At 41.5% G+C, this 24,477-nt stretch overlaps 1 protein-coding gene and 1 long non-coding RNA gene across 2 annotated transcripts in view; one reads left to right on the plus strand and one right to left on the minus strand.

Annotated features, from left to right (window-relative positions):
• LOC126091991 (uncharacterized) overlaps positions 1-24,477 on the plus strand; it is a 50,557-nt gene that overhangs the window by 14,667 nt on the left and 11,413 nt on the right. The window contains exon 2 of the long non-coding RNA XR_007521292.1: positions 9,083-9,185. This is a non-coding gene — a long non-coding RNA (uncharacterized LOC126091991). The remainder of the gene's footprint in view (positions 1-9,082; positions 9,186-24,477) is intronic.
• The window catches only part of LOC126091947 (zinc finger protein 600-like), a 129,419-nt gene that overhangs the window by 11,264 nt on the left and 93,678 nt on the right, over positions 1-24,477 (minus strand). Inside the window, exons 9-10 of the mRNA XM_049907283.1 lie at positions 23,349-23,530; positions 1,231-1,396 (exon numbers count right to left, since the gene is read on the minus strand). Coding sequence (XP_049763240.1) covers positions 1,231-1,396; positions 23,349-23,530 — 348 coding nt within the window. The remainder of the gene's footprint in view (positions 1-1,230; positions 1,397-23,348; positions 23,531-24,477) is intronic.

The raw sequence follows: 24,477 nt of genomic DNA on the forward strand, positions 1-24,477 counted from the left end.
TCACCATACATTTCTTCAATCTCTTCCATCATCTGCGGAGCTAGTTGGCATATAAACTTGTAATAATGTGGTAGGTGCGGGCTTTGTATCTATCTTGGCTACAATAATGTGTTCACTATGCTGTTTGTAGTAGCTTACCCATGCTCCTATTTTTTTTATTCACTATTAAACCTACTCCTGCATTACCCCTATTTGATTTTGTATTTACAAACTTGTATTCACCTGACCAGACGTCTTGATCCTCCTGCCACTGAACTGCACTAATTCCCGCTGTATCTAACTATAACCTATCCATTTCCCTTTTTAAATTTTCTGACCTACCTGCCCAATTAAGTGACCTGACATTCCACGCTCCAATCTGTAGAATGCCAGTTTTCTTTCTGTTGATAACGACGTCCTCCCGAGTAGTCTCCGCACGGAGATCCAAATGGGAGACTATTTTACCTCTGAAATATTTTACCCAAGAGGATGTCATCGTCATTTAACCATACAGTAACCTCAGGAAAAATTATGGCTTTAGTTTCCTCTTGCTTTCAGCTGTTTGCAGTACCAGCACTACTAGGCCGTTTTGTTTAATGTTACAAGGCCAGATCAGTCAATCATCCAGACTATTGCCCCTGCAACTACCTGAAAGCTGCTGCCCCTCTTCAGGAACCACACGTCTGTCATTCCTATGGTTGAATCTATTATCTGTATCGCTGAGGCATGCAAGCCTCCCCACCAACAGCAAGATCCATGGTTCAATAATAAAAAATAAAAAAAATGTAACAGACAAAGCAGGTATCTGTTCCTTTAGTTTAAGTTTTTAATAGTTATTGTAATTTTTATATTATTTATTGCAATGTGTGTAAGTTGATTTGAATAAATAAGATATACTTAAGAGCATGAGTAGGCATTTAATTAAGTGGTTGGCCATGTGTGAATGTAGGCCTCCGTGAGAAGAGAATGATACCCAAAAATGTCACCGAGGATATGCAAAAGGACTAAGTAATTAACAGTTGGAAAACATTCCTAGCTGTTTAATGACAGAGAGTAGTTCTATCACCATATTTTGATGTTGCAAAGATGCCATCAAAAAACATACATGAAGCCATGGTGTGCTGCTGTTGAGTCTCACAGAAAACTGCTTCCTGGTTCTTTGCTTACCTCCAGAGCAAATTAAATGTGGAGGGCTGAAAGTGATTAATAATAGGCTGGGACTAAGTGAAGGAAAAAAATCTACACACTTACATTTATTATCACTGCTGTATTTCCAAAAGGTTGTTTCACAACGTTTTTCTCACTAGTTGTGACTTCATGCTGAATTAAATGCACTGTGGGGCCAGTTTTATCACACTTAGGAGTAGTTCGTGCATTTATTTCCAGAGATGTTCCACCTGATTTATGCTTTCTCTCCCTTAAAATAAATAAATAAATAAAGAGATATATATATATACAGTGTACGACAAATTACTGGAAGCATGGATATAGTAAACAACATTGTATTATTCAGTCTGATAGTTTTAAAAGTATTTTATTAAATTTTATGTCAATCAGTGACACACAAAAGCATTTAAAACCTATATCTACAATCTTTATACATATTGTATCAGAATGTTATTCTAGCTGAAATAAAATTTAAGGTTTCCTCTATGTCCTTTGTCAGTTTTACAACTACTACAAAAGATACTTTGTTACTGACAAAATTGCAAAAACTCTCAAGAACAGGGCAACTGTAAACATGAATAATACAGCCCAGTTGGAAAAGGACACACAAAGAGCTTACCAGCCTGATGGGCTGTGATCCAACAGACCATGGACTATTAGCCTGGTAAGCTCTTGATGCTATGATGCTCATTGATGTTACCATTGAAAGACTTAGCACATACATTAGTTGGAAACATTCTACAAATTTTGAAAGATTAATTTGAGAAACAAGGTTTTTTTAAACAATGATGTAAAATTCTCTCCTTCTCATAAGTTAGTCAAATAATACACGTGTTATTGAATGAAGGTAACATTATGAAAAGAATAGATTGCTACTCACCAAATAGAGGCGATATTGAGTCACAGACAGGCACAACAAAAATACTGCTATAAATATGTACTTTTGGACAAAAGGCCTTTTTCTAACATATAAAACACACATACATTCTCACAAGCACAACTCCCACACATACATGACCACTGTTGTGGCCACCAAGGCAGGACTGCGAGCAACTGCACCTGATGAAAAAAGCAATCTGGCTAGCGCGAAAGAAGGCGGCTGGGGTGGGGTGGGGAGGGGAGGGGATAGTAGGGTAGGGGTGAGGGCGGGTGTAGTGCTACTTGCGGGAGCATGCAGGAATGTGGTGGGGCACAGGATAGGGCTGCTAGGTGTAGTTGGTAGGTTTGAGGAGGGAGGGGGGGGGGGAGGTAGGTGGAATAGAAGAGAAGTAGAAGAGGGGAAACTACTGAATTGCATATTCACCTGCTACAATCTCCTCCTATATGGCTGAATCTGTCATGGAAAATGGCTGTGTAGTATCCTTACAAAAGAGGGTTTTAGACCTGACAGCTTATTATGAAAAAAGGAAGGAACTGCCAGAAAAAAGTTAAGTGCCCTGCCTACCAAAAAATTTCTAACACATTTATCAAACTGAAGGTTGCGATAAAGTATCATCATAAGAAAGTCATACAAATATATCTAAAAACAAAGATGATGTAACTTACCAAAGGAAAGTGTTGTTATGTTGATAGACACACAAACACACACACAAAATTCAAGCTTTCGCAACCCACGGTTGCTTCATCAGGAAAGAGGGAAGGACAGGGAAAGAGAAAAGGATGTGGGTTTTAAGGGAGAGGGTAAGGAGTCATTCCAATCCCGGGAGCGGAAAGACTTACCTTGGGAGGAAGAAAGGACAGGTACACACACACACACACACACACACACACACACACACACACACACACACACACATATATATATATATATATATATATCCATACGCACATATACAGACACAAGCAGACATATGTAAAGGCAAAGAGTTTGGGCAGAGATGTCAGTCGAGGCGAAAGTACAGAGGCAAAGATGTTGTTGAATGACAGGTGAGGTATGAGCGGCGGCAACTTGAAATTAGCGGAGGTTGAGGCCTGGTGGGTAACGCGAAGAGAGGATATATTGAAGGGCAAGTTCCCATCTCCGGAGTTCTGATAGGTTGGTGTTAGTGGGAAGTATCCAGATAACCCAGATGGTGTAACACTGTGCCAAGATGTGCTGGCCGTGCACCAAGGCATGTTTAGCCACAGGGTGATCCTCATTACCAACAAACACTGTCTGCCTGTGTCCATTCATGCGAATGGACAAGTTTGTTGCTGGTCATTCCCACATAGAAAGCTTCACAGTGTAGGCAGGTCAGTTGGTAAATCACGTGGGTGCTTTCACACGTGGCTCTGCCTTTGATCGTGTACACCTTCCGGGTTACAGGACTGGAGTAGGTGGTGGTGGGAGGGTGCATGGGACAGGTTTTGCACCAGGGGTGGTTACAAGGGTACGAGCCAGAGGGTAGGGAATGTGGTTTGGGGATTTCATAGGGATGAACCAAGAGGTTACGAAGGTTAGGTGGATGGTGGAAAGACACTCTTGGTGGAGTGGGGAGTCGTGAACCTACATAATGAAAGAGTGACTGTGTGATAGGAAATAACTTTTCAACATCCTGACAGAAAAATCAACAATGGTTAACGTTTACTGCTACTAATGTTGTGCAGAACAAAAGAATTTTGATGCCATATATAAACAGAAAAAAGTGTTAGTCATTTGGATTGTGTGCAGAAAGAAAAAATATGCAAAAAGCAGAGCCTAGAAACATGTACAATAAATGCCATTGAGCTATATTTAAAAAATCAGAAGGAAAATTAGATGCTATTGTTAATGTTACCATCAGTTTACATGGCTACAGAAATGGGAGTGGAGCTTTCATGACCATCCAGAACTTATATACCAATAACATTTGAATGACATATATATGGGAACTCATCTTCATACAGATAAGACTGCAGCAACAATGACCAATATTATTCTAGAGCAATCATAATTATTTCTCAATAGTGATTTTTTTTGTTGGCACACAATATCTCCCATATTACTTACTCAAAATTAATGACTGAGACATCGTTTTCAGGATTTCATTCACCACTAATGACAAAAAAATACACAAATATTTAAAGTTATAGTTTTTGTTAAAAACTTTGTTTTCAAACATTTTTTTGAAAACAACACAGAAGGTATCCAAACATTATGTATGACAGATGTTCAACTGTTTAGATTCTTTGTGCAAATGTAGTCTCTATCATGCAATTTTGGTCATACATGTTTCTGTAAATAATTTCAACGGTGCTATCTATTGACAATCTAACTTTACTATCATGCATAACAGCGGTTGAAGTTTTATTATTTTAAGAAAGCATTGTATACTGTGTGAATAACAATGCACATGACACCTGCAGTCTGCAACTTCACATTGCTAGAACTGGAGGATGTTTTTCAATAGCATGGCAAATCTTGCGAACAATTCAACCTGCAGACACCTGCTGATTGTTGCACAACACACAATAGAAGCCTACAACATAGAAGAAGAACAGACAAATGGCAAGGCAGCCTACGAAAAGCTAAATGAAGAACATAGGCAGCTGTAGGTGTGGAACTGGTTAACATCGCAGCCCTGGGAATATTATGAGACAGTCATTCACCATCTTGTGTCACAGTGGGACAAGCATTTCAACAGTCAGGGTCAATACTTCTAACATACAGATACTGGTTTCTGTAATTATGCCTCCAGCTTGTTTCTTTTTGAATGCCCCTTATAGATATGTAACTGGTAGAGGACATGAAATGTATTTGCTAAACTGAATGTCTTGCATAAACAAATATTAAGGAATCCAAATATTCTCAGCAACCTGCACCGATGAAACCGGAGTTTACTGACTGAATAGTAGCGCCACCTTCTTGTCACCTCAAATGAACAAAGTTTCTTGTAGGAAGTGATCTTTTATATATTATGGACTGTTTTCACAAAGAGGAATAAGAACTTCATTAAAATGTTGCTTTAAGATGATGATGTTACTCAGCTAATAAAGTGAGAAGAGAACAGCTAATGGGCACTATTATACCACATGACTAGAAAAAGACTTAAATGGTGTAAAAGAAAGAAAAAGAAAGAACGTAGACCACACAGTTAAATTGCCATATATTCAAGGCACAGAGGACTGGATAGGCAATACAATTCAAAGGGATGGTGTGGAGAGGAACCGGGACATAACAATGAAGATTTCAATCTTATGCTAGTTCTTTTTGATCTTGTTTTTTAAGGTGCAGGAAGCTAAAAAAATGTATGTCGGGCAGTATGCAAATATCACACATAAAATATTAAAGGAACATGACTGGCAGGCCCACTTGGAACCCTCTGCCTAACTGGTGCTGGAATGCCACAAAGAATATGAACAAGGTGTAGACATCCATAACAAATGCACATTGTCCTATAACCACCCATCTGTTCACAAACATGCAACAAGAATATGAATGACTGTGACGGCTTGGAATTGAAAATGGTAACTGCCTTGCTGCAGCTCATTCCATGATGTTTAAGCAGTGGCATTGTGATTAAAAATGAAAATGGTTTCCATCAAGACATTTCTCCTGTAGTGACTAGAGTTAAAGGAATCTTTAGCGTGTGATGCACTGCAAAATACTCTTTGAAGTACAAACTTCACAATGATTTGAAAAGTATATCTCCAAATAAATTTAAAGTATTGATAAATATGTCCGAGTAACATACTGCTTACAGAATATGACTGTCAAAATTAGGTTTTTCAATGTTAATCCTAATCTTTGGAGTGGCAGTTCACAGTTTAAGATGAAAAAAGGGGGGAGCGGGGGGGAGACCAGTGAAATTTGTTTTGTCTTGTGTTGGGAGGGTTTTCAGCAAGTCCACCAGGATGACACAATCATTTGCTGCTTTATGTTGGCTGCCTGTTTCATCTACACAGAGCTTGAATACAAAACTTTCTTTTGCATAGTAGTCCTTTAACTAATGACAACTGATTTAGGATAAACTGTATGGCTGCTGAAGTGTACAGTATGTTCGCTTCTTGGGCTCAATTTGGAAAGTGCTTTGGGACTATTTCCTTTCTTGCTTTTTACATGTTGGGAACATCTGATCATTTACCTTACTTGAATGTCTGTCTGCACCTAAAACTGTGGGGAAATGGATCTCTGGGTAGAATGACACAAAAATTATGGGCTCTGTTTTTGTTGGAATATGACTGTCAAAATTAGGTTTTTCAATGTTAATCCTAATCTTTGGAGTGGCAGTTCACAGTTTAAGATGAAAAAAGGGGGGAGCGGGGGGGAGACCAGTGAAATTTGTTTTGTCTTGTGTTGGGAGGGTTTTCAGCAAGTCCACCAGGATGACACAATCATTTGCTGCTTTATGTTGGCTGCCTGTTTCATCTACACAGAGCTTGAATACAAAACTTTCTTTTGCATAGTAGTCCTTTAACTAATGACAACTGATTTAGGATAAACTGTATGGCTGCTGAAGTGTACAGTATGTTCGCTTCTTGGGCTCAATTTGGAAAGTGCTTTGGGACTATTTCCTTTCTTGCTTTTTACATGTTGGGAACATCTGATCATTTACCTTACTTGAATGTCTGTCTGCACCTAAAACTGTGGGGAAATGGATCTCTGGGTAGAATGACACAAAAATTATGGGCTCTGTTTTTGTTGGAAGTTAACAAGAAAAAGGAACTGCTGACTAGCTGATATATCGCTATCAGGGCAGTATGATACTATCAGGTTGAGTTAGCGGCTTTGAAATGTCCTATCCACTTTCACAAGAAACAAAATTGAGGAAATGTGGTGAAATCCAGTCCAGCAGGTAGCACTGTCACTGTTTATTTGCGAAACCAACCAGCAGTGAAATATGCCCGATTTCTAAAAAACCTGGTAGTACCTTCAGCAAAAGAAACTGTAGATACTGTATTTCACTTTAATGGATCTTATTAAAATTTAATTTCTCTACGAGAAATTGATGTTAACTGCTGTCTCCCATATCACGTAACAAATAAACACTACAGGGCATTATCATTACTTATCATATGGTTGCAGCTGCTGAACCATTTGCGGCCTTACCTGTTTCAGCCTCAAACAGGTTTTCAATCTGGTTTAAACATACAGTTTTGTGCAAATGCTTATTGTAGGCTGTTCCAACTCAGCCACATGGGGCATGGACATTTCAAGTGTCCACCATGCTATTGCCAGACAGACACACAATGGCTGCCCGCAAGGCATTTCACTGTATTTCTGCCTTGTCCTTTTGCATGCAGACAGCTCTTCATTGTTAAACAGTGCACTACATTAATGTGTTTATGGACAGATTCCACAATTTGAAAAGCAGTCTGATGTAGGTAACCTAATATTTCTTAAATCTGCTACGGTTTTCTCCAGACACATTTTCTTAGGGGTTCACCAACAAAACATTGTGCAACTCCATTAGTTCTGAGACCAGGTTTCAAGACCTGTTTAGCCTAGAGAATGAATTTAAATTATTTTAACAATTTGTCTCCTGTTATACCCTACATTGTACCTCTGAAATCAATTAGAGGTGGTTTAGTTACAGAACTACACTTTGCTCAAACACAGGTGTTACAGCAGCATTAATTTGTTATGACTGTATCATGACACACACTGGTGTCCAAGAACAAAGCAACAAACTGCATTTCCCCATTCTGTGTCTAATTCACAATACAATCATACAAACTGTCAATGAGATGTCCATACGATATATGTTCTGCATGGAAGATGGTATTTCAATCGACGGACAAACATGCCAATGACGACGTAACGACATTTGTGAAACGAGGTAGTGTTTGCTAGGTAGCCCTACATCCAAAATCGCTGTGTACACTGTCACAAACAATGCAGTATGCCTCAGAGAAGTTGCCTACCACACTCCCTGCTGTAGAGGGCCATAGAAAGAAAGGATGCAGGACAGCTGCAAACTGATGTGGCCCAATGGCTTAATGTGAATCGTTCTGTTGAATCTTGGATGTGTCAACAGTTCATAGAGACTGAAACTGTATCCTGCAGACCAGGGCAGAGTTGACCACATGTGACTTCAGAAGAGAGTACCACTACTTGGCTATAAGGGCATGGCAGTACTGCCATAGCCCTGCATGGTTACTGGGACATTAGCTTGCAGGATACACTGGACATGTTGTATCAAGGCAAATGGTGTGCAGAAGACTTCGGCAGAGTGAACTTTATTGTTGGAGACCTGCTGTATGTCAACCTCTGATGCACCTTCACAGAAGGGAATGTCTTGAGTGGAGTCATCAACATGCCGCCTGGATGGTTGAACAGTAGGCCAATTGCAACTGTACTCGGGCTCATCTGCAAAGGGGGGTTGGTAGTGAACGGTTGCATTTGTGCCCCTACTATTGAGTCTATATTGGCTAGCTTTTGAACAACAGTGAATTTAATTATACATGTTCAGACTGAAACTTATTTATTCAAAAGAAACACTTTAACCTTGTGGCCATGCATTTTTAAGTTAACAAATAAATCCGATCTGTATCAATAATAATAATCGGTGCAATTCGTACACTGTTTATTGTCTCACACCTACACACTTTCATGTTGTTTCTTCACATACACTGGCGTCCATGCTTACACTCGCAGCACTTTGCCGCTCCCAACCTACCACCACAACGGACAACGACCAAAGACCCCGATTTTCCCGCTCATATCCACAGTCCTGAGTCGGGTCACGTGACACTACGTTAGTCAAAATAATCCCTAAACATGGCCACAATTTGTTTACAATTTTTGTAAGATTTAAATACTTAAACCTAAATACATTATATAATTTTATACACATTTATTACCATAATTTTGTACTTCATTGCAATTAAAAGCAAGACAAAACACTATGCAACGGAACTACAATGCCCATCAAAACACAAAACAAGTATTTTCCGGTCTATTTTGCTCAACAATTACGAACTACTTGAAAGAGATCCATATTATCCCCTGTTGCCTTACACAATGTTGTTTTCACAGATGAGTCCTAATTCAGTCTGGAATTCAGACACAGCAATTCACCACCTTGTGTCACAGTGGGACAAGTGTCTCAACAGCCAGGGTGAATACTTCTAACATACAGGTACTGGTTTCTGTAATTATGCCTCTGGCTCGTTTCTTTTTGAACGCCCCTTATATTACATGTGGCTTATGGTTTTTTACTGATGCGAAGTAGTATGAAAATGTATTTATAATCTTATTCTATGCAAAATGCTCAAAAATAGTTTTACTCACCTGCAGACCAACAAATTTGTGTTTGATTTAGATCCAGAGGAAGCAGTGACTGGAAGGATAAGCATTATGAAACTAAAAACATAATTTTACTGTTAAATAAAAACAAAACAACAACCAAAATAAAGGCAGTCTGTTTGAAAGTGCACATCCTTGCACACCTTTAAAATCAAAATCTACTGCTGGGTAACGTTCCATACCATGTTCCTCCACTCTTTGCATTGTAAGTTGTTTGGATCCTCATTGGTATGCTGCCCACAAGATACCAGAGACACTGCTGTTCAAGCCTAACCCACTGCTCGGTGACTGAACTGAGGTCACCCATTGTGTGACAAGAATTCTTGCAACAGCACATTGCAAGTTTCAACTGGTGCCAAGCATGCTCAACCACGTTCACGTCGTCATATATGCAGGTCATTCCATTCAGTTAATTCCTGTCTCCTGAAGGAAGGTGTTCAGGTGGCCATAGCGTGCTTCTGCATCGTTCTGACAAGCGAACTGATCAACAAAATGTTAACTGTAGGGCTGAACAATAAGTTGGAGGACCTTGTCTGAAACTGTACAGTCCACAGCAACACTGATGTGGGTCCTTGTGACATAGGAGTTGAACATGAGCCAGCTAAGTATGCTGATGCAGAGCCGGCAAAGGACAATGGAGTCCTTATGAGAGACTGGGATGAGGGGCCTCGACACAGTCACTGTCTTCTTTACCATAAGTAACTTATTCGGCAAAGTCAGCAAGCGCCATTCTGTATTCCAGAACCCAAAAACCTTGCAGTGTACAAGTAGCCTCTTTGGCTAGCCTGACAGCAAGTTCATTTCCCGGGATTCTGACGTGTCCTGGGGTCCATATGAAGACCACTGACCGTCCACATAGTTTGATGATGTATACGGACTCTTGGATGGCCATTACCAAATGACGGCGAGGATAGCACTGGTCGAGAGCTTGTAAGGCGCTCAAGGAATCATTATAAATGAGGAAGGACTCGCCGGCACTTGAACAGATATGCTCAAGAGCACCAGGGATAACTATCACCTCTGCAGTGAAAACAATGCAGCCATTGGCAATAAGCACTGTGCAGCAGGTCCTCCATGAACATAAGCAAACCCAACATGACCATCAAGTATTGAGCCATCAATGTAAACTACCAGTGAATCCTGGGGCACATCAAGAACAGAGAGAAACAGGTGATGGAGGGTTGCAGGGTGTACTGACTCTTTTGGGATTTGTTATTGGTCCAGGCGAAGCTGTTGTCAAGGTATACACCATGGAGGTGTAAATGAGTGGACCTGGAGGAGAGATGGCAGAGGGAAAGACTCGAGTTCAGTGAGAAGGGATTGGATACTTACTGCAACTGTAATCCCTGATCTGGGTTGCCATTTCGGGATGTGGATTGTCATGTTAGGGAAAACGAGGTGGTAACTTGGATGGTTAGGCGAGCTGCGAATAAGTGCGGTATAACTGGTGAGCAGTTGTCATCAACTGATCAGCAATGAAGGAATCCCAGTTTCCACAAGTTGGCTGTTCCAGTTTCCACAAGTTGGCTGTTCACTGGGCTGGTACGGAAAGCTACCATCGCAAGTCGAACTCTACAGTGGTGTATAGGGTCCAGTACCTGCAATGTTGAGAGCAACACTGAACCATATGCTAAAGTCAAGGCGGAACTGTACAAGGGATTTATACAGCTGCAACAGAGTAGGGCGATCTGCATCCCAGTTGATGTGACTCAGGCATTGAAGAATGTTAAGGTGCTGCCACAACTTTTGCTTACGCCGACAAAGATGGGGAAGCCAAGTTAAGTGGGTGTCGAAAACCAGTCCTAAAAAGTGATAAGAGTCCACTAGGTTAAGGAGATGGTCATCAAGATAAAGTTGTGGGTGCGGGTGAGCTTTATGACACCGATAGAAGCGCATGATCCAAGTCTTGGCGGCTGAAAACTGAAAGCCGTCGGTAAGGGCCCATGTCTGCGCCTTTCGTATGCCTCCCTGCACTTGACGTTCAGCCACACCAATAGTAGATGAGCAAAGGAAAATACAAAAGTCGTCAGGACCCCACAGCTGCTGCTAGACCATTAATGTCCACTAAAAAGAGTGGGACACTAAGTACAGAGCCCTGCAGAACCCCATTCTTTTGGATACAGGGGGAACTGTATGAATCACTGACTTGAACTCTGAAGGTGCGGAGTGACAAAAAGTTCCATGTAAAAATCGGCAGCTGACCCCGGATACCCCACCCGTGCAATGTAGCGAGGATGTGGCATCGTCAAGTGGTGTCACAGGCTTTCGTCAGCAGGTGAAAAAGTCGGCAATAAGGTGATGATGGCGGGAAAATGCCATTCAGATGGCAGACTCCAGATATATCAAGTTGTCAATAGTGGAGCTACCTTGGCGAAAACTGCCCTGGGATGGAACCAGAAGACCACGAGACTCAAGGAGCCAACACAAACTGCCAGCTCACCATACATTTGAGCAGCTTGCACAGAACGTTGGTGAGGCTAGTAGGACGATAGCAATCCATATCTAATGGGTTTTTACTACATTTTGGTGCTGGAATAATGATACTTTCTCGCTACTGCGATAGGAATTCGCCATCACTCCAGGTGTGGTTGAAGAGGTGGCACTGATAATGCACTGACAGATGTTTAACTACATTTGGTGATGGATGTGGTCTGGTCCAACGGTTGTGTCTGTGATTGCATCTGGGTCGGTGTATACAGCTCCATGTGTGGAAATCCCAGGTATAACTCCAGGGGTCTGATAGCTGTAAAGGTGTCTGAGCTTAGTCCAAACCTGGGAAGGACAAGTTCGTGTTCCAATGTTGGGGACATACCATTCCCAGCATTCCTGCTTCTATCTTTTGATTAGTTGACAGGTCTGTGCATGCAGCCATTTGAAGGCAATGAGTTGCTCCATTGACGGGTGCCGCTTACGACACCGTAGCGCTCACTTGCGATCCCTAATGCCTGCAGCAATTTCCAGCAACCACCAAGGCACTGTCTTCCGCTAGGGACAACCTGAGGAACAAGGAATAGCCAAGCAATTCAGCCACAGAAACAGTGGTGGTAGTAACATTCTGGATAATCACACTGATGTTACCAAGCGATGGAGATCCAACAGAGGCAGCAGACATGAAAGCATCCCAGTCAGCCTTTGTAAGAGCCCACCTCGGCAAGTGTCCACGTGAGGAATGCCCGGGAGGGACACGAAGAGTGCAAAGTGGTCACTACCACACAAGTCATCATGAGGTCTCCAGTGGATAGACGATAGAAGGCCACAACTGCAAACTGAGAAATCAGTGGCTGAGTATTTGCCATGTTCCACACAGAAATCAGTGGGGCCACCTGTATTTGGGAGGCAAAGGTCAAGTTGAGTTAGTGGCTTTCCACATCTTTACCACAGCCAGTAATCTTAGATCCACCCCACAAAGGGTTACAGTTGTTGAAATCACCCAGACGTAGAAAAGGTGGAGCGAGTTTAGAAATTATGGTAGCCAATACATGTTGTGGGACTTCACCATCTGGAGGAAGATAGAAGTTGAAGATGGTAATTTCCTGCGTTGTCAACACCCTGACAGCCACAGCTTCTAAAGGTGTTTGAAGTGACACGGGTTTGCTATAGACAGAGGTAAGGACATATATACATACTCCACCTGACATCCTGTTACAGTCATTACGATTTTTTTAATACCCTGAATAGCCATGAAGAGTGGGGGGGGGGGGGGGCTTCCACATTGCTGGATACCAGATTTCCTGAAGGGCAACACAAAAAGCAAGTGTAATGCTTAAGAGTTGTCATAGCTCAGCCAGGTGGGGGAAAAAACTGCCGCAGTTTCACAGGAGAATGATGCTTTCTGTTGCCTCGGAAGGCATGACGGGAGGCAGTTTATGTCTCAGGGTCGCCTGCAGACACCTGTTGAGGGCTTGTGGTCTCTGTGTCCATTGGTTCCAAGGCAAGGCACCGGTGAGAACTGGGGGGGGGGGGGGGGGGGGGGGGTGCGGCAATTGAGACCAGGACATCAGCCAGCTTGGCACAGGCAAGCAATGCACTTGACTGGGCAAGGGATGCTGTTTTTATAAGGACTGACCTGTTCCGCATTTTGGATATTCCCGCCATTTCTCCAAGTTTGTTCTTTAAGTTCTCAAAGAGAAAAACGGGCTTTGTTGTCAAAAAGAATTCCCCATCAGACCATGCACAAACTAAGTATTGAGGAGAATATGCTTCTCCTTGATCTTTAGCCCTAAGTTCCTCCCACAATGTTGCCAGGGAAGGGAATGATTTAGAGTCTGCTGGAGCAATTCGACCACCAGCATCAGACAACTTCATCCACTTCATTGCAGATCATCTGCCCTGATGCCGCCCAATCCAATCACGGGCTCTCCCCACATGCACCACCAAGCCACAGCAAAGGTCACCTGGTGTGATGGCTGTTGCTGGGAGTCCTGATGCCCCAAGAACACGGGCATCTGCTCCTTGGCATATTTGGGGAGTTTGCATCTCAGGCATCAGCAGTGCAATTTCTGTGTTGTCAGGAGGCTACAACCACAAGGGTACATGATGACCCCTCTATGAAGGACTGGCTACCACAGTGGCCATAGTGTGTGAAGAGCTCCATCATCATCATGGGTACAGATGAGGACAGTGGACAGAGGATGTAGATGATGCAACCTGTAAGGTGTCCTCACTCAAATAGCAAATAGCTGGATTGCAGGTGGAGTAGAAGAGCCATGACAATAATAGCTGCAGAAGGTCTCCGCACCCGATGGATACATGATGCACCACATATGGGTCCTTCTCCAAATGGCCTGCACTTCTAAAAAATTTTGGAATTGTGGAGGTCAAATCCTAAAAGGTGACCGTAATACTGAAGGCCAAAAAGTAGGAGACTCCTTTCAATCACCTCTTACGACAGTCAGGAATACATTGGGCCTATTCTAACCTCGAACCTGCATGGAGAGGCCAATATTTCCTGGAATTGTTAGATGCCATACAGGACTTTGGTATGGGATCATAGTGAACAGTACCTGGTTTAATTTGTCACCTGCAATCACAGGGATAAGATCTGTACGCAAAGGTGTTGGAAAGCTCTCAGACATGTAATCACCGCCTTTCATGACTGCAGCGGAGTAGCTCCTGCCATTGGGAAGAATGATTAGTTTCAGGTCATGTACAACTGTTTGTTAACAGTTGTGATTTGGACTCACTGGGAACAGATTTTGGGGAAAGAAACCAAGTTAAATGTGAGGAATTCTTACAAGGCTACCAAAGAGTGTCTGGATGGAAGAGATGGTTTATTATGGTTTGAGAGATGTTGAAAACTAAAGAAGACAAGGTTGAATATGTGGTTTGGATTGACTGTGATCAGAAAAGTGGGTGGAGGAGAAATGCTTCTACACATGGGGATGAGCAAAGGAAAGCAGACCCTTCATAAGTGTAGCATGGTTAAACCTAAGTTTTGATTTTAAAGAATAAGTTGCCATTATGTTCAGAGTCAAGGGGGGTGGTTAAGAACAATGCATTTTATAAGACATGAAGGAGGTTCCTGGATATGAGAGAAGATGATTAAATCAGCAAAGCAAGGCTTTTACACTGTGAGTGGTTGATAGGTGAGGGGATGGGAATGAAAGGTGTTTGATGGATAGTGATACTCCCATGGGAGTAGGATATAAGCAACTTAGATGGTTCCCCTTGATAGTGTTGAGAACATAACTTCTTTACAATAAACAGTTGCATGGCTGGATCCAACCACTGGTATGTCAAAAGTATAAAAGGTTTATTTATGCACCAATTAACATGGAAAGTTAACTACTTACATCTTCAGTCACAATACAGGGTGATTCAAAAAGAATACCACAACTTTAAAAATGTGCATTTAATGAAAGAAACATAATATAACCTTCTGTTATACATCATTACAAAGAGTATTTAAAAAGGTTTTTTTTTCACTCGAAAACAAGTTCAGAGATGTTCAATATGGCCCCCTCCAGACACTCGAGCAATATCAACCCGATACTCCAACTCGTTCCACACTCTCTGTAGCATATCAGGCGTAACAGTTTGGATAGCTGCTGTTATTTCTCGTTTCAAATCATCAATGGTGGCTGGGAGAGGTGGCCAAAACACCATATCCTTAACATACCCCCATAATAAAAAATCGCAGGGGGTAAGATCAGGGCTTCTTGGAGGCCAGTGATGAAGTGCTCTGTCACGGGCTGCCTGGCGGCCGATCCATCGCCTCGGGTAGTTGACTGTTTATACCAACGTTTAATACACCACCTATCAGGAGGTTTAACACCATACGTCATTCGAAATGCACGCTGAACAACTGTCGTCGATTCACTTCTGCCGTACTTAATAACACAAAAAGCTTTCTGTTGAGCGGTCGCCATCTTAGCATCAACTGACGCTGACGCCTAGTCAACAGCGCCTCAAGCGAACAAATGTACAACTAAATGAAACTTTATAGCTCCCTTAATTCGCTGACAGATAGTGCTTAGCTCTGCCTTTTGTCGTTGCAGAGTTTTAAATTCCTAAAGTTGTGGTATTCTTTTTGAATCACCCTGTATTATATATGACAAAGAATGACTGTCCACGAATAAGATGACTTCACAGGGCCCAATGTGAAGTCATTGTAATATGGAAGAAATACCACGTAAGTGGGGGGGGGGGGGGGGACAACGATGAGGTTATCAGTGTCCATATGAAATTAGTAGAAATGAAAATGGGAGAAAAGAGATAAAAAGCAGTCTTACCCACGATCACCCATGTAGTCACACTAGCTCACATCATGGAAGAAAGTGTGAAAATTGTTCAGATGTTCTGAATAAGATGACTTCACAGAGCCCGATGTGAAGTCATTGTAATATGGAAGAAATACCACGTAAGTGGGGGGGGGGGGGGGGGGGGACAACGATGAGGTTATCAGTGTCCATATGAAATTAGTAGAAATGAAAATGGGAGAAAAGAGATAAAAAGCAGTCTTACCCACGATCACCCATGTAGTCACACTAGCTCACATCATGGAAGAAAGTGTGAAAATTGTTCAGATGTTCTGAAATCTCTAAGGAAATCTAAGTAAGGCAAGAGGAAAACTAAAACAGAGCACAGGGATATGTGGCTGGCTGATCATTCTGCTACATCTGCCTTTTTGTTCCCTGTTATATCAGGTGCCCTGGTACCCAGAATAAAGGACCTCCTTCCCCAACTGTTGTATGTGGAAAGCAGTGTCTTGGATGTTCTTGGCTACTTTATCTGCTGGGTACAAGCATTATAGAGACTGAAGGGTACTCATGGAATTGGAAAAGATATGGAATTTAGCATTCGAAACATGTCTCATCTACGCCAGTGCCTGCAAATCACATATAATTCTGCATCAAAGATAGTAAAGTCTCGAGGAGTTGGATCTTGAGGACAAGATCAAGGAAAACAACAGAGCAACTAAAGGAGCCCCCCTGTTCAGATCCATCTGTAAATAAAGGAGCTCAATAAAATGTCATAAAACCAATTATTGAAAGCATATATATGAGTACGAACTCCCTTGCACTGCACTAAATCTAAAAGTGCTCTGGGACTCTGCAGTAATCAGGGTGGCAAGTAGTTAAAACCCTGGATTTGGAGTTGTACTTACTCCACACCAAGTGACTCCAACACACACTGCCTGTGGGTACATGACTTCAGCAAGGAGAAAAGGCATTCCAGAGATGGATGAGCAACAGTACAGTATGCAGGCGAATTTGGAGCAGCGGATAACTTACTTACATGCCTGCTGCACCATAAGGAGCTGCCACTAGATGGTGAGTGGTGGTTCCCAAGCCTCAGCACAGAGAGTAGGTATGGGTTGGTTCTCTAAGCACCTGTGGCCAGGTTAATCCCCTTGTGGTGGATAGCGCCAATGATCTTCAGATAAGAAGACCTCGCTGATCCATAGACTGTGCACTCATAGTCTAGCCACAATCACAGTAAGACCCTACAAAACTGGAATGGACACTCCCTGTTCAGTGCCTTCTAGGTTCTGGCTTTTAGGTCTCTCAGGTGTGGTAAACACAATAGTATGGAGTCAACAATGAGGCCTAGAAATTTCACTAAGTCTTTAAAATACAGAATGGCGTTCCATATACGCAAGTTAGGTAAATTAAAATACGACACGAATGATTAAAATGAACACACACACACTATCTGCACAAAACTAAAAACCCATCTTTGTAGCCCACTGCTCTAACCTCTGCACTGTAAGTCACAATTGATGAGTCACTGTTGCAACATTGGAGGAGAAACAGAAAATTGCAAAATCATCAACACATAAGGAGTATTGTTACAACAGATGTGATACTGTTCACAGCTATGTCAAAGAGGGGAACTTTTAAAACACTGCCCTGAGGAACACCATTCTCCTGCTTCAGATGATCCAACAGCACATTAATAACTCAGAACCTAAATAAGCACTGAGGCAGGAAAAACTGTATCAAGATGGATAGGTGGCCATTAAAACCCCATTTGTGGATATGCTACACAATAGTGTGTCTCCAGGTAATGTAGTATGCCTTACTGATGTCAAATAATATACTGATACAGTGACGGTTATGTAAATGCTAAGTAGGGTCAAGTTGTTGACAGTGGATAGAAATCTCCAGATACACACTGAGTGCAGTAAAGGAGTTGCATAGTCTCTAAAATCCAGACTAGCAGATGGTTAACCATTTGCTCCAGGGTCTTCCTTTCATTAAGGATATGCTCTGGTAACTACTAAGACATGTTTTACCTGGTTTGAGGAGAGGTAGCAAAATTGCCTCTCTCCACAGGTTGCAAAAGTGGCCTGTCTGCCATATTAAACTAAAACTTTCGAGGAGGATTGCTTTGATGCTGCTCGCAAATGTCAAAGCATGCTGTGCTGGGCTTGGTCATGACTGGGTGCAATATCATGAGCCTCATACAGAGCTAAATCCAGTTCCCACAGAGAGAAAGGACACTTATAAGACTCATGATTTTTGGATTCGAAGTCCACCTGGCACCCCTCTATGGTTACATAGTTGGCATTTGCAGTAGTCAGAAAATGGCCTGCCATCACCTGAGTGATGTCTCCGTGTGTTGTTTGAAGACACCCATGTTTTAGCAATGCTGCTTTTGATAAATGACTGCATTTGCTGGAAATCCTTCTGATGGCTCTCCATTCTTTTTATAACATATAGGAACAGTTGATAAGAGTCCAGGAACGATTACCATAACCCTTTCTTGCTCTCTTTAATTACCCGTTGAGCCTGGCTCTTGTGACTTGAAAGGTTGCGAGGCTGTCTGCTATTGGGCAGCATGTAACCCATAACAGGGCTGCATGCCTGACCCGGATTGCTGATTGGCACTTATCAGTCACTATGGTACAGGGGTCTCCTAAGGTGTCCTGAAGTTTTTGATGTGGATAAGTCATCACTGGTGAGCATGAAGTAGATGAAGGTAAGGAATTCTGCTATCTAGGCAGCAAAATAACCCATGACGGACAGGGGAAAGAGGACATAAAAAGTAGACTAGCACAGGAAAACAGGGCATTCCTGGCCAAGAGAAGTCTACTAGCATAAAACATAGGCCTTAATTTGAGGAGGGAATTTCTGAGAATGTACATTTGGAGTGCAGCATTGTATGGTAGTGAATCATGGACTGTGGGAAAAATTGTAACAGGAGAATCGAAGCATGCTACAGAAGAATGTTGAAAATTAGGTGGACTGATAAGGTAAGGAATGAGGAGGTTCTCCACAGAATTGGAAAAGAATAAATAGAAAACACTGACAATTAGAAGGAACCTGATGATAGAACATCTATTAAGACATCATGGAATAACTTCCATGGTGGTAGAGGGAGCTGCAGAGGGTAAAAACTGTAGATGAAGACAGATACTGGAATACAGCCAAGAGATAACTGAGGACATAGGTTGCAAGTGCTTCTCTGAGATGAACAGGTTGACACAAGAGAGGAATCAAACCAGCCAGAAGACAAGTATGTGGCATGGTGGATCACTCAAGTGATGTGACCCACCCTCTCCTGGAAGCTGCCTCAGTATTCAAACACAGCAAGCTGCCTGAATGCATCCAGTTAGCTCTACTGATCCTCCACTTTAGCAGCTTCCCTTCTAGTAATGCTCCAGCTGGTAGGTGGATCCACATCGACAGAGGTCACTGGAATGAAAGCCAACAGTTGCTTTCCACTGAGCATAGTCTGTGACGTCTGGAGAGAAGAAAGAGAGGTCGATAGTTGAGGGCGATCTGGCAGCAGCTGAGAAATGAGTGGGGTTGCTTGTGATGAGTGTGCTCTGCTCCTGAGACATCATGAGACTCCAAAAATTGACTCCTAGAGCAAATAGGATTTGAGCCCTATAATGCATTGTGAGCACTGAAGTCTGCCAGTATGAGAAATGAGGGGGAGTTGCTCTATAAGGCCTGTGAGAGCCAGTTGCTCTATAAGGCCTGTGAGAGCCACAGAGTCTAAAGTATTTTTTGGGATAAATACATTGAGCAGACAGTGATCTTCTCATCCATGTGAACTTCAAAGACTGCTGCTTGTAGGTCAGTAACCACGGAGAGAACAGAGGAGTGGTGCGCATCATTGACAAACACAACAGTCCCTCCATTGGCTCCTTTGGCAGTCAGGTCATCCTTGTGGTGGAGAGTATAGCCCCGCAGCACAGGGGCATCAATAACTTTAAAATGTGTTTCCTGTAAACACAACAACAGAGGGTGTGGCTGTGCTAGGAGTTTCAGTTCCTCCACATGAGTCCTGAACCCATTCACTTCCAATGTAGTATAGGAGCCACTATCATGGAGGTGATCCACTGGGGTGGGGTGCCAGCGATGTGTGCGGTTTCAGTCTTGGGCGAGATAATCGCTCTGGACAGACTCAACATTCCATTGACTTTGAAAGCAGTAGAAATTGTTTTCACCTGCACAGAAAGCTTCCCGTTTGCTATTTTTTTCTTTTTTTACTTTTGTCTGGGAGGTTTTCCAGGAACTACCACAACGGTGGTAGTGGCAGTGCTGGACTGTTTACCAGACAGACTCTGTCTTTGAAGGTGTCAGGAACTCCGCAATGTTGGCTACTATGCTTTTTTTGTGAGGTTCTCGAGGGGAAGGGGCATGCCTATGGACTCTGAAAGACACCAACTTTACATGTGCACTGACAAAGACAGATGGTAGTGCTGACACTAGCAACCTCCTTTTGTGTAGAGGCACTGGCTGTTGCAATAGGCTTTTTAAAAGTGGAAGCAAAAGATGTAGTGAAAGTGGGAGGCTGCAAGTCTTATAGATCTTTTTGGCCTCACTATATGGGATGCACTTCATTGTTTAAGCTCCAGTATCTTCCTGTCTTCACGGCAGACACCACAGTCTCTACTCTAGACAACAGGGTGATCTGCAGAACAATAGACACACTTTAAAGGAGATGAACAAATGAGACATTCATGGGTGTCCTTAACCCATTTGCCACAAGTGGCTTCTCCTTTACACCCTAAAGTGGTGTACCCAAAGTGCTGGCATTGAAAACAACACATTGGGTTGAGGACATAGGGCAACATTTTTAAGCAAAAGAAAACCTACCTTGATATGTTCCAAGAATTTCGTGCTATTGAAGGTAAGGATAAAGGATTCCGATTTTACAAGATTCCCATCCAACCTTTTCATAATATATTGCATATCAACAATACCCTCTGGAGCCCATTCATCTTTCAAATCTCCTTTGGTAATATCTACAAGATTTCTACATGACACAATACTTTTACTGTAGTACAAGGTGTTGTGTAGCTGTCTTTCAATGGCATATTCCCTAAGACATTGGGCTCTCCAGAGGTTCATCACTTGTTGGGAACTAGAAGTTTCAACCAAAAGTGTTCCATTAAGCAATCTTGAACAAACAACTAAAGACTATATTTAAAACTGTGATATGTAAAATTACAAAATTTATATCAGTGGAATATTTCCTGAATGGTTGAAGTATGCTGAAGTTAAGCAAGAAGGGAGATAAAGAAATAGCATAAAATTTCCATCCAATTTCACTCTTGCCAGCATCCTCAAAAATTTTAGAAAAAGTAATGTAAAATTGGCTTTATAACCATCTTATCTCAAATAACATACTGTGAAAGTCGCAGTTCAGATTTCTAAAGGGTTCTGATATTGAGAAGGGCTAGCCACACTTACAGTGAAAATGTGCTTAATTCATTAGACAAAAATTGCAGGCAACTGGTATATTTTGTGATCTGTCACAGGCATTTGCCTATGTAAATCACAATATCCTTTTAAGTAAATTAGAATATTAAGGTGTAACAGGAAATGCTGCAAAATGGTTCAAATCTTATATCTCTGGCAGGAAACAAAGGGTGTAGTTAGGAAAGAGACATGTATTAAGCTATCAGGCATCATCCAACTTGGAACTAAATGTGGGGGTCCCACAAGGTTCCATTTTAGGGCCCTTACTTTTTTTTGTGTATGTCAATGAGCTTTCATCAGTAACATTACCAGATGCCAAGTTCGTTTTGTTTGCTGATGATACAAACATTGCAATAAATAGCAAATCAAGTGTAGTCTTAGAAAGATCAGCTAATAAAATATTTGTGGATATTAATCACTGGTTCCTAGCCAATACTTTGTCACTAAACTTTGGAAAAACACACTACATGCAGTTCAGAACTTGTAAGGGGTGTGCCATGAGTATATGACTAACATACGATGACAACCAGATAGAAGAAGTGGACAGTGTTAAATTCTTGGGATTACAGCTTGATAATAAATTCAGCTGGGAGGAGCACACCACAGAACTGCTGAAGCATCTTACCAAATCTCTATTTGCAATGCGAATTGTGTCAGACACAGGGGATATAAAAATGAAAGAGCTGGCATACTATGCTTACTTTTATTCCATAATGTCATATGGGATTATTTTTTGGGGTAATTCATCAAACCAAGCTAAAGTTTTCCAGGCACAAAAACGTGCACTAAGAATTATATGTGGTGTCAACTCAAGAGCATACTGCAGAACCCTGTTTAGGGAACTAGGGATACTAACTACTGTTTCCCAATATATTTATTCCTTAATGAAATTTGTCATTAAAAATATATCACTTTTTCAAACCAACAGCACAATTCATGGAATCAACACTAAAAATAAGAATAATCTTCACAAGTCACTTACTCTTGTACAAATAGGTGTGCATTATTCAGGAACACACATTTTCAATAACTTGCCAACAGCCATAAACAGCTTAACAACCAATGAAATTCAGTTTAAGAGAAGCCTAAAGGATTTATTGGTGGCCAACTCCTTCTGCTCCATTGATGAATTTCTCAGTAGAACCAACTGATTTGTGTGTGTGTGTATGTGTAGGGCTTATTTCAATAGTGGTACAAGTCCATTACATCCGCTTTTCTTCCTATAATGCTTCAGAAATTAATGATCCAAACAAAAAGAAAGAAAGGTTCATCTCCAGCAAGAAGCCATATGCTTGAATATTTCTGGTATCTCAACTGCAGATTTTTCAGTGCTCATTTAACTTTAGGACTCAGTATCTCAAAATGAACAAAAATGGGCTTGTACCACTATTGAAATAAGCCCTTCGTACAATATAACTTCTGCACAATTTCAGTGTAGTAATGTGTTCATTGTAAATAAGTGTGTGTGTGTGTGTGTGTGTAAGTACAATCTAACTTCTGCACCATTTCAGTGCAGTAATGTGTTCATTGTAAATATAATTGTAATTATAGTAGTTCTATTACATGTTTATTACCTTATAAATAAAGAAAAATTTATTTTAAATTCAGTGCATTAGTGTTTGCAAAATGATTCTTTTATATAGTGTTCATTAGTAAAAAAAAATGACGATCATTCCACTTTGGACCTGTGGAAGGTACATTAACTTACTTGTTTCAGTTGTAAATATTTGTCACGTATTATTGTTTTTCTGACATGTTCTACATCCTGGAGGACCTCCTCACTAATCAATTGAAATGAAAGTAAATCTAATCTAAAAATCTAATCAAACGGTACTTACAAATGTTGTTTCATGTGGCGTCTTAATGCATACTTTGTGTTGAACCTTCGGGAACAATTCAGGCATGAATAAGCTTTTGGATGATGATGAATTGTGAGAATATGTTTTCGCTGAACAGCACGAGTCTTGAACGAAGCTCCACAGAGCTCACATAGAAACAGTCTTCGAGCTGAGTGCACAGACTGAAAAGGTATGAAAAGGTAAAAGTTATTTGTCAGTACGATGATAATTGACAATAATCATAAGGAATATTATTACTGAATAAAAACATTTTAATAAAAATGTGGTAACATACGATCATCAGCTAGTTCAGCATTTGTTCCACTCAGTATCACTGGAAATTTTGAAAACAAGGAAATCAATGTGTTGACATCACATTATACTCAGAAAGCCACCTTGCAGTGTGTGACAGAGGGTACTTTGTGCACACTGTCACTTCCCTCTTTTCCTGTTCCAGTTATGAATGGTTTGCAGGAAAAACAATTGCTGGTACGCCTCCGTGTGGGCTCAAATATCTAATTTTATCTTCATGGTCTTTTCACAAGATACACACAGGAGGAAACAGTACATTGGTTGATGTTTCTAGGAATGTACACTCTAAGAGCTTTAGCATTAAACCAATTTGTGACGCAGAACACTTCTCTTGCAGCATCTGCCACTGGAGTTCACTGAGCATCTCTGTCAAGCTTTCGTGCTTACTAAATGAACCTGTAATGAAACTCACTGCTTTTCTTTGGATCTTTTCTATTTGCTCTATCAATCCTATCTGGTACGGGTCCCAGACTGATGAGCAATATTTAAGTATTGATCAAATGAGGGTTCTGTAAGCTACCTCCTTTGCTGATGGACTACATTTCCTGGGGATTCTTCCAAAGAATCTCAGTCTGGCATCTGGCTTACCTGCGACTAGTTTTATGTGGTCACTCTGTACACATACTCCCACATATTTTAAAAAAGTAAGTACTTCCAGTGGTTGTTCTGCAATTGAATAATCATACAATAATGGGGGCTTTTCTGTCTATGTATATGCAATACATTACATTTGTTTATATTGAGGGCCAATTGTCACTCCCTGTGCCGAGCAATTCTCTGCAGGCCTTCCCACATTTTGCTACAATTTTCTAGTGTT

This window comes from Schistocerca cancellata, chromosome 1 (assembly GCF_023864275.1).
Source record: "Schistocerca cancellata isolate TAMUIC-IGC-003103 chromosome 1, iqSchCanc2.1, whole genome shotgun sequence".
In the NCBI taxonomy this organism is placed as follows: Eukaryota; Metazoa; Arthropoda; class Insecta; order Orthoptera; family Acrididae; genus Schistocerca; species Schistocerca cancellata.